The 10098-nt window shown below is 35.5% G+C and overlaps 2 protein-coding genes across 3 annotated transcripts; both read left to right on the top strand.

Annotated features, from left to right (window-relative positions):
• Positions 1-1794: 1794 nt before the first annotated feature.
• On the top strand, positions 1795-3044 carry LOC104817812 (transcription factor IBH1). Of its 2 annotated transcripts, none has more exons than XM_010547136.1 (2): positions 1795-1920; positions 2308-3044. In XM_010547136.1, exon 2 carries the CDS (start codon positions 2311-2313, stop codon positions 2839-2841), a length of 531 nt encoding a protein of 176 aa, XP_010545438.1. In that variant the 5' UTR covers positions 1795-1920; positions 2308-2310; the 3' UTR covers positions 2842-3044. The 2 variants fall into 2 exon arrangements, with proteins under 2 accessions (XP_010545438.1, XP_010545437.1); XM_010547135.2 differs by lacking the exon at positions 1795-1920 and adding an exon at positions 1943-2105.
• A 2702-nt stretch (positions 3045-5746) lies between these two features.
• LOC104817811 (VAN3-binding protein) lies at positions 5747-8409 on the top strand. Its single transcript, XM_010547134.1, has 8 exons — positions 5747-6017; positions 6102-6179; positions 6455-6523; positions 6600-6936; positions 7052-7216; positions 7344-7393; positions 7500-7548; positions 8013-8409. The coding sequence occupies exons 1-8, from the start codon at positions 5796-5798 to the stop codon at positions 8234-8236; spliced, it is 1194 nt and encodes a 397-aa protein (XP_010545436.1). The 5' UTR covers positions 5747-5795; the 3' UTR covers positions 8237-8409.
• Positions 8410-10098: the final 1689 nt, after the last annotated feature.

Genomic DNA, 10098 nt, shown 5'->3' with positions numbered 1-10098 from the left:
TTCCCTACAAAGTCAATGACACAATTATATACGTTTTGATTCTAATTCCATCATATTTATTATATGTATACACACACATATATATATATATATACGTGTTTCTAACAGAGCGTTTAACTAATCTCGTATGCATTATGTGCTTAATATCATCATGTGGGGGTTTTTAATATAACCAAACGTGTCTAATTCCCTAGGAAATTGCAAGGATTCCCTTATTTTAAAATTTGATTAATTATGAGGTATTAGAATAAATATTGGATAAGAAAAAGGGCATTGGGGCATTTAATGCGTCTATTTGGTCATGTTTAGGCCAAAGTATAGTCATAAATTTTCGAGTGAGATATTTAATGGAATATAAAATGCAAATCCGCCCAACGTGAGGTTAATTAAAGTAAATAATAAATATGCGAGTTTTTTAAACGAAAACATAATGGGGCACATTCAAAGTGTCCGCTTGCACATGCTGGCGCCTTTTTATATCTAAATCATTACATAAATCGGAATTTTTGGAACAATATGTTTTGGTAAAAATTCCGCAACATACATTTAATTCATCGTCAGACCACGCATAAATATCCATTAGACATCGACACCGATTATTATTTTCGTGTTGAATTTTCCTTTTACACACCACATAATTACGTTTCCTACTAAAAATCAAAATGCATGCTTTTATAATAATCACGATAGTTATCGTGTCGAAAACAATACAATTATTGCACTGCAAACACGAAAACGCATACATTGAATTGATGGTAAACCGAACTTGATCCATATATATATATTTATCAAAATCGCTTTCACACGCGCGCACACACACACGTGTGTGTGTGTATACAGCGACCCCGATTCCTGTCATGACAAGGTATGCATGCATGCATGCATGCATTCATGCATGTATGTCGCTGTGACTTGTGAGCGACCGATTGACGTAAAATTTGACAAATTAAAGGCAAACAGCAACGTATAACCAAATCAGTCTCTTATATGGACAGGCGGAACCTCATGACCAATTACCACCCGAAAATTATACTCCATCCGTTTAATTTTATATATCATTTTAGACTTCTTTTATTTTCAAAATAGATGACGTTAAATAACTTCCTTTCACACAAATACCTTTAGGGCTCTATTATCAGTCCTTTCATTTTCACCCGAAAAATAGCAGATAGGGATCCTCCGTTATAAAAATAATAATAATAATAATAATAACATTCTTTTTTTGTGTGGATGACTTTGATTATTGTCACCAAAATATAACCACACAAAAAAGGTGAAAGATTTTTTATCCAAGGATTTATATATAGGATACATCGATATTCAATAGGAAAATCAAACGGTATAAAATACACTGGTTAGCTAAACCGGTGAATTGGGGATACAAAATGTCTATTATATTCCGAATTCGAACTTTAAGAGGAGGAGAGTATATGATTTACTTTCAGTTTCGGGATTAATCTGAATTTCGACGCATGAGACTCGGTTATCCAAAAAATTTAAAGAAAATACTCGTAAGTATATAGATGTAGAAATTAATGTTTTATATACACTGTTAAGCAGAATAAGAGACATGCGTCTGAAACGACGACGACGAGAGGATTGGTGTAATTAGAGAGGGGACCAAATTATTTAATTAATGTTAAATAAAAAGATTGAATCAATAGGATATGAAATTAAGGGAGGGTTGGGTGGGACATGTCGGCCATGTGAGTGCATGTGGTCTGTCTTGCTCGCCGTGGCCCCACATATCTCTCCTTTTCTTTGGACCGAATAAATGGTTCCCACTTTTCTTCGTCGTCCCATTCTTCTCTCTCTCTCTCTCTCTCTCTCTCTCTCTCTCTCTCTCTCTCTCTCTCTCTCTCCCTCCTAGGGTTTAAGTTGAGTGAGATTGACAAAAGCTTTTTTGGATAATCGTGCAAGGTATTTTTTAAATTAACGTGTTATTTTTTATGCAGTTCCAAATCTTATAATCGACGTGCGCATATATATAGTCGATTAATATAATTTCCTCCACATGCTTCTCCTCTCGAATCTAAAATTTTTCAAATTCTACGGCGCATTTTATTTTGTGGATCGATGTATATATGCACAACAACGATAATTTGGTAAAAACAAATATACAGGAATATCTGTTCACATGCATTATCCAAACAAACACACAATCAAGCCAAGGGGAAACCTCTGAAATAGAAATATATTATAGTTTCACATGTGTTTGTATATTTTTCTGGTGTTTTAATCTCACGTCAGTTGATCATCATATATATAACTTTTCTTCTTTTTTTTTGTGTGTATTTTCTTGAACAGGATATGGACAGGTACAACATGGTTAAGCAACAGTTCCTGAAGAACTGGATGCGTGGTCTCGTGGCATGCAATCCTTCTTTAAGAGTAATGAGCATAAAGGAGAGGAAACTCACCATCAAGCTATCCGCAGACATAGCCATGGCGGCTACGAGAAGCGGCGCCACCATATGGAGTCGTGCCCTTCTCTCTCGAGCCACCGTAAATACGTCCCAGAGGCTTCTCGTTCGTCGAATCCTCCGCAAATATCGATACTACCCCAAGAACGTGATCAGACGACCGAGCAAGAACGGATCAAGATTGAGCAAACGCGTCAGAAAAGGAAGAAAAATGAGCAAGATACGTTTTCTTGGGCAAGAGAACGCGTTGGAGAAACGGACAGAGATGCTAAAGAACCTCGTACCGGGTGGACACTTGATGGACGGGAAGTGTTTGATCGAGGAAACACTTGATTATGTTGTGCATCTTCAAGCACAAGTGGACGCGATGAGAACCATCACTGCCGATTTCATCTCTTGCGGTCACGTGAACAAATGAGTTATATAACTTGCATGCATTTGTTGTCTTTCGATAAAATTAGATAAATCGGTGTAAAGGAGACACGTACGTACCTTATGATATAAGAGTGTTGATTTTATTAAAATACGGACTCACGTGGATCAGTTGAATGCGTGTAATAGATGCGTATCGGGTTGTGTCTTTTGCCCTTGGCTTCTTATCTGTTTTCGTCACTCGTGGAATTTACCTCTTCGGTTTATAAGATATATATACACACACACACACATATCCAAGTACATATATATGTATTGTTTTCACATAGAACGGAAAAGATGAATGGTGTGATTACACGTCTACTGAATATGAGCATTGATTTTATTGGGAATCATATGGATAGTTTTTGTATCTTGGATATTTAAAATTTTTCCCATTTGATTTGTGTTTATTTATTCTTTTTATCATGATATGAATAATGAATTTTAATGAAAGAAAATTAAAAACATCAATAATATACAACACATGAAAATATTCTGCGAATTTTGACAAATTTTAATTGTTGCCCTAAATCCGTTATAAGTCTAAACGCAAACACTGGTTGGTATTTTTTTTTTATGTTACAAAAACACTTGGTGAGTAAACTACTGCGACGTCAAATCTTTACTTGTCCGAGGGCGAGATATTTGTGTATGAATATTATATATTTTTTTAATGTGTATATATGTAGTGATAAAGGAAAAAAATTAAAATTAAAATTAAAGTTAACTTAGCTCACATGCGTGGGAGGAAAAGTCAATTAAAAATCAAATCCGAAAAGAAGAAAGAATCGAATTCCGTGAATGCAATTCAATGGACGATCGCCATATTAAGTAATTGCAGTTGAATGAGATTTGTACGTTTCACTCTTTTTTAAGGATTTTACTTGCAGAAGCACTCTATCCAAAAGTTTGTGCATGCAGTAGATACGTTTTGTCAGTACGGTGACGTCATAACACTCGTCATTCCGCACACACTGACACGCGCTCACTGTCCGTGGGATACGGCGCGTGCATCTCACCGTGCGGAAGTTTATTTAAGGACCCGATAGAATTAACCCAAAAGGACGAACGGTGAAAGCCCAAAATTCAAAAATACATTAAATACCGAAAATGCTGGAAATAGATAATAAAGCCCAATTAGATAACTGGGCCTATTTTTTAAGGAAAATAAAGCCCAATAAGATAATTGGGCCTATTTTTTTAAGGAAAATAAAGCCCATTTAGATAACTGGGCTCGTATGCCGAAGGCTCTGTTGATTACAGCACACCAAAAATTTGTTATATTTATTTATATTAATATCTTATCCTCTCTAAACCACGTCTCAGCCGAGCCGAGCCGAGCCGGTTATAAACCACTTGTGAAACGTTCCCTTTGAAAATCGACAATGTAAATTAACGCGCTCCCCCGCGCGTGAAGATGCACCTGAGATTTTGCTCAATTTCTAGATTAGCGCGCGTGGGGAAATGTTTTTGGGATATTTACCTTTTCTCCTCGCCTTTTTTTTCCCCGTTCAAAAGTAAAACGTTGTTATTATTTTTCTCATGCATTTAAATTATTGTTCTTTCTCCTCATCAGCTGCTGATTCAATGGACCAAGACCTCCTCCGTGTTAGAAAGTAGTATTAATGGCATTGATTATATTATAATTATCAATAAATTTACCATTGTTTTTTCATTATATATATCTATTTGGTATCTATTAGTTTTGAAAATGCTTTCTTGAATTAAAAAAAATGGAATATTTCCACCGATCTGTACAGCTATAGGGTATGATTTTAACACGTAAGAGAGAGAGAGAGAATCACATGAGGCAAATGATAACATCTTTAATTAGGTCATCTTTAAAAAGGAAGTTAATGTCTTTAATCAAACTCTGGATGATCAAATAGAAAGAAAGAAAGAGGAATTTATATATATATATATATATATATATATATATAATATTGTAGTTGTCATAAGCCTCCTTCCTTTAGAGAAAGTGAAAAGCCCCCACTGCATTGCACTCCACGCTTTCCCTATCATAACATGCCCTCGTCGTCTAGTTCTATCTTACACTACTCTCCTTCTAGCCTCTTAATTATTGATTGATTAAAGATACAAAACCAGACTTATAATATATATACATATATATATATATGTGAAATTATCTTCAATTTATGGTTTTGATTTAAAGATGGGCAACTAAAGGGCTTTAGTGTTATGTTTGTGTGGTTGTTATCTCTCCATGACCCCCTTGAAGGTGCATGTAATGCACCAACTCATTATCTTTCAAAAGTGTGTAGGTCCATTTACATATATATATATATAGATATTTCCTTTGTATGTCTCTTAATAGTGTGATCCAATTAATTGATTAGACTCTTTTTTATTTTTCCAATTCCAGTTCCGACATATCTCACCTGTTCAGTTCTCCCTTTTTGTTTGTCCCATCATCACTCCCCCCCTCCTTATAACGTTTGTGGTTGACGGTTGTATATCTTTGTCTCATAAATCTTATTTCTTTCATTCAGTGATGATGATGATGATGATGATGATGATGATGATGATGATGATGATGATGTGATGGTGATGATGATGTTAGCTTCCGTGATGAAACCCTAGCTTGATACATTGAATACAAATGTATATGTTGTACTTAAGAGTGTAAAGATTTAAACCCCCCCTCCCCATAATTTTTTTTTTCTTTTTACCTTTTGGTGGGTGCTTTTAACTAATGATAATCACTTGAAAATCCCACTCATTGCAATGATGCTATCGACAAAATTCTTAAACTATTAATTAAAGTAGTACCCACCCCCCTTTAAATAACGTAAATTAAATCAAATCAAAAAAAAAAAAAAAGACAGAATAATTAGAAAATAGAAATCTAAAATCACAATTTCTGCTGCCCATATAAATGAATATATCATAAGGCAGTGATGATATGAACAACAGCAATCCCAATCTCTCAAAAAGCCCATGGAATTCAACAACAACAAGCCATCGCCTTCAGAGGCACATCCAGACACCATGGATTTTCTGTCACGGGAATGGTGCAATTTCGCCGTCCAATCCCTTCAACCTAATCATCATCACCATCATCACCATCATCATGATCATCATCTCTATCATCATTCCATTGTCCCTCTCCAGAACTCAATCCCCAAATGTCAGAACGGCTCCAGCCCTGTTACTTGCGCCGTAAGTAACACTCATTTTTATCTGTAATGCTTCCCCGTTTTCTCTGATCATGTTGATGATGATCTCTGGAAAAAAAATGTGCAGAATACGGAGAAGAGCATGAAGATTGATGATTCCGGTTTCAAGCCCTCCATCCCTCCCTGGAAAACCAACGATGTAAAGGTAATAACACATGTATGTATGTATGTATGTATGTATGTATGTATGTATGTATGTATGTATGTATGTATGTATGTATGTATGTATGTATGTATGTATGTATGTATGTATGTATGTATGTATGTATGTATGTATGTATGTATGTATGTATGTATGTATGTATGTATGTATGTATGTATGTATGTATGTATGTATGTATGTATGTATGTATGTATGTATGTATGTATATATGTATGTATGTATGAATGAATGAATGATGTTGTAAATGATGTTAGCAGTCATGGATATGGATGCAACAAGCAATGCATCCGGAGTTGAATTACAACGGCTACTTCCGCAGAAAGTTTGTAAGTCATACAAGACGACGGCTAATGTTGTTTTTTTTTCTTTTCTGAATAATAACACTGTGGATTTTTTTTGAAGAAACTTCCATGGTCGATAAAGAAATGGTGGAAGGAGATAAAGGAGAAGAGAAAGGAAGAGAAGAGGCTGCAGAGGGCAGAAGTACAGGCAGCGGTTTCGGTGGCAGGACTGGCAGCCGCTTTGGCAGCGGTGGCTGCAGAGAATGCGAAGAACGGTTCAACCGCTGAGTCGAAGGAGGCGGTGGTTGCGTCAGCGGCTGCAGTCGTGGCCTCTCAGTGCGCTCAGGTGGCTGAGTCAATGGGAGCCAACAGGAACCATCTCTCCTCCTCCATCTCTTCCGCCATGGCCGGAACTTCTCTCACTGACTTACTCACCCTTACTGCCTCCGCCACCACATGTAAGACCTTTTTTTTCCATGACACTTGATTTTTGCCCTCATGTATACATATATACATGCATACATATATATGTTATATATGAAGTGTCGGTGTGAATATTTTGTTGAATGATAGCATTGAGAGGGGCGGAGACTCTGAAAGCAAGAACAGGGTGTAAGATGAACGGGACAGCTCCTGTCTTGCCAATTGAAGACTCTTCTGATTTCCCTTCTGAGTTCAACCACAATAACACTTCCCTTCTTGCCAAGGGCACCCATCTTTTCGTTGAAACTCCCGACGGTATATACACACACATATACATATATATATATGGTGTAGTTTCAGAATTTAGAATTGATGCAAAGTTATCTTTGTGTCACTTTTTCATCACATAGACTAAAGGGAACTATGGATTTTATGTGAACAGGGGATTTCAAGGTTAGGACAGTGTCTGTTGTCTTAAACAGTGAAGGGAAAGTATGGACTTTAATTTGCTATTTATTCATTTCATTAGCCTCACTAATTATGGATTTCAAGGTTTAATTAGTAATGTCTTTCGTTTCTTTCTTCGACATTTTTACAGGTCATCCTTGTACTGAAGAAGCCAAACCTTCTGAAAAGCAAGAAAGAGAGTACGTGGTCTCTTTCTCGCCTTCTCAGATAAAAAATATGCAACTTTTTTCATGATACCATGTGATAAAAACTTTCTGATTATCAACATTTTCTCATCTGCTTGCTCTCGACCCTGAGATTCGGTCCACGATATCCGGTTACCCAAATAACATATATATTTTTTTATAATTCGAAAATTTATCGAACTTTTGGTCCGATTACATCTCTAAAAAAATCAGAAAACCAAGTAAATGTCTCTTTCCAAACGTAGATTCAAACTTCAATTGACCAGTTTAGTCACCCAACTTTGGATTCGAATAACATATATATATAAACATAGATATAGAGTAAACCTAATACTATCAGAAAACTAAGTAACGAAAATATATTTCAATCAAAGCATATCTATAACGGAAGTATATCTATAATATATATCCCGATGAAATCTCAGATATATATCTAATAACGTTGATGTCTATTACAGGTGTTGTGACAAACGTCCACGTGGAATTATACAAAGATTCAGAGGGCGAGAATAACGCGGAAGGCAGTACTTGCTACCTCATAGTGCTGAGGACTAACAGGGGGGTGACGAAGCTAGACATGGGCGACGACTACGATCGTTACAAGACATGGGTCACCGCCATCAACCACATGCTCGCCCTCTCTACTCCCGCCGCCCTTACCAATTATACGATCTCCATCTGAGCGGCATGAACTGAGTCACGAATCACGATCGATCGAAACTGTCCTTCATTTGTGATTCCGTGCCCTTCATGTAATTTAAGTGTGACGTGTCATTTGATGTCTAGTATTTGCTCATCGTGAGAATTTTCCGCAAAACATTTGTCCGAAAAACAGTCATACATCGCTTTTTATTACTGCCTTAGTCCATCGTATAAATGGAAGAGTACTTAATAAATAACAAAAAACAAATGAAAAAAGTTGGTTTTAGTATAAATAATTAAAGTATAAAAATAAATTCAAATACAATGTTACGATGATTTACACCATTACTAACCCCAATATATAAATATTTTTTTAATTGAAATAAGGACTGAGACTAACATTTCACACCAAATAAGTTTTTACATTTTTTTAACAAAAAAAAATGTTTTTACATTTCAGGAGAAAAAAAGGAGTGACCGTATCGTATGCATGCATGAAGGTATGCAGTTAATGGGCCCCGAGGAGGTCCACTTGCTTTTTTGTATGACCACGTGTTTTACGACCATCTTTGGGCTGGGCTTTTTGGGCCCAACTCTACAGTGCATGGACTGTCTATAAATATAATCATTGGTCGGCTTGAGTTTTTGCGAGATAAGGAAACGAAGGACAATAGGAAATTTTTGTAACAAGTTTTTTTTGAAAAAAAATTTATAATTAATTTTTGTGACAAGTTCTTTTCGTTGAACCGAACAAAGGAGGGGACATTTCTTTTTTTTTTTTTTTTTGTTAATGACATTTCATTATTTTTTTTGTTAATGACATTTCATTATTAGTTTTGCTTTCATGTATAACTTAACATGATAACGTGAGTATTTAGTATTTACCCTCTACATATTATACGTCATGCTTATGCATCAACTTATTTTGCGTGGTAATAAAAAAAAAACTTATTTTGCATGGAGCTGAAGAGTGTTGAGAGCACATTAATTAATAGAAATCATCCATCTTAATTTGTAGTATACGCATAGAAGGTATTATCAAAATAAATTAAAAAAAGAAAATAGTTAAAGATGATTTAAATAATCATAACATGTTACAAATGAAGCTCAGGAGGAATAGACAAAGAAAAAGAATACAATGACAAATAAATACAGAAAAAAAACTAATAATGAAATTTAAATAAAGATAAAAAATATAAGGATGATGCAAAATTTCAAAAGCCTTGCAAGATCAAGAAAAATAAAAAATCCTAAAATAATAATAAGAATAAAAAATATTAGAAAATAAATTTGTAGTGTAATTTTTTATTTTTATTTAAATAAATAAAAAAGCTCAGTTAGGACAACACCAGCACTATTGCACACCAAAATCTTCACCCGCCTTCAAAATCTCTGCGCTCCGGACCAAACTTGACGTACAACAAGCAGAAACATGGTCATGATGATGATGACGATGATGATGATCATCGTCATCGTGAAGAAATAGAAGAAGCGGTGCAAAAGACATGGAAAGGAAGAAGATAATGTTTTGGGTATACTGTTTCAGAAGGTTATATATGTGAATGGGAATCGAAGCAGATGGATGTTGAAGAAAGAGGCGGTGTTGTGTTTTATATATATATAGGAAAGACAAGGTATACGAGGGGAGCTCTAAATGATATAATTTGGGAAACATATAATAATGTTTTATTCCATGTGTGCTAGCCTTTATTTACCTATTTAATTTTTTTTATAAGGAGACGTGGTAAATGTGCGCGCGTTGGGACAGCAATATCTTTTACCGTCTGAGATACGGAATTTTGGAGGAAGAAGAAGCATGCATGCATGCATGCATGCATGGGGACTCCAATGACTTCTCTCTTTCCTCCTTTACGCCCTTTTGCTTTTCTGAGTCTCTTTCCC

Source organism: Tarenaya hassleriana, unplaced genomic scaffold (assembly GCF_000463585.1).
Source record: "Tarenaya hassleriana unplaced genomic scaffold, ASM46358v1 Cleome28, whole genome shotgun sequence".
Taxonomy (NCBI): Eukaryota; Viridiplantae; Streptophyta; class Magnoliopsida; order Brassicales; family Cleomaceae; genus Tarenaya; species Tarenaya hassleriana.
This window is presented reverse-complemented; position numbering and strand designations above follow the sequence as displayed.

Coding starts and splice junctions, on each gene's coding strand:
- LOC104817812 (XM_010547135.2), top strand. CDS start 2,085: ATGCACAACAACGATAATTTG. Junction 2,106..2,307: donor TGCACAACAACGATAATTTG/GTAAAAACAAAT, acceptor TTTCTTGAACAG/GATATGGACAGGTACAACAT.
- LOC104817811 (XM_010547134.1), top strand. CDS start 5,796: ATGGAATTCAACAACAACAAGCCATCGCCTTCAGAGGCACATCCAGAC. Junction 6,018..6,101: donor CCAGCCCTGTTACTTGCGCC/GTAAGTAACACT, acceptor AAAAATGTGCAG/AATACGGAGAAGAGCATGAA. Junction 7,394..7,499: donor TCTTAAACAGTGAAGGGAAA/GTATGGACTTTA, acceptor ACATTTTTACAG/GTCATCCTTGTACTGAAGAA.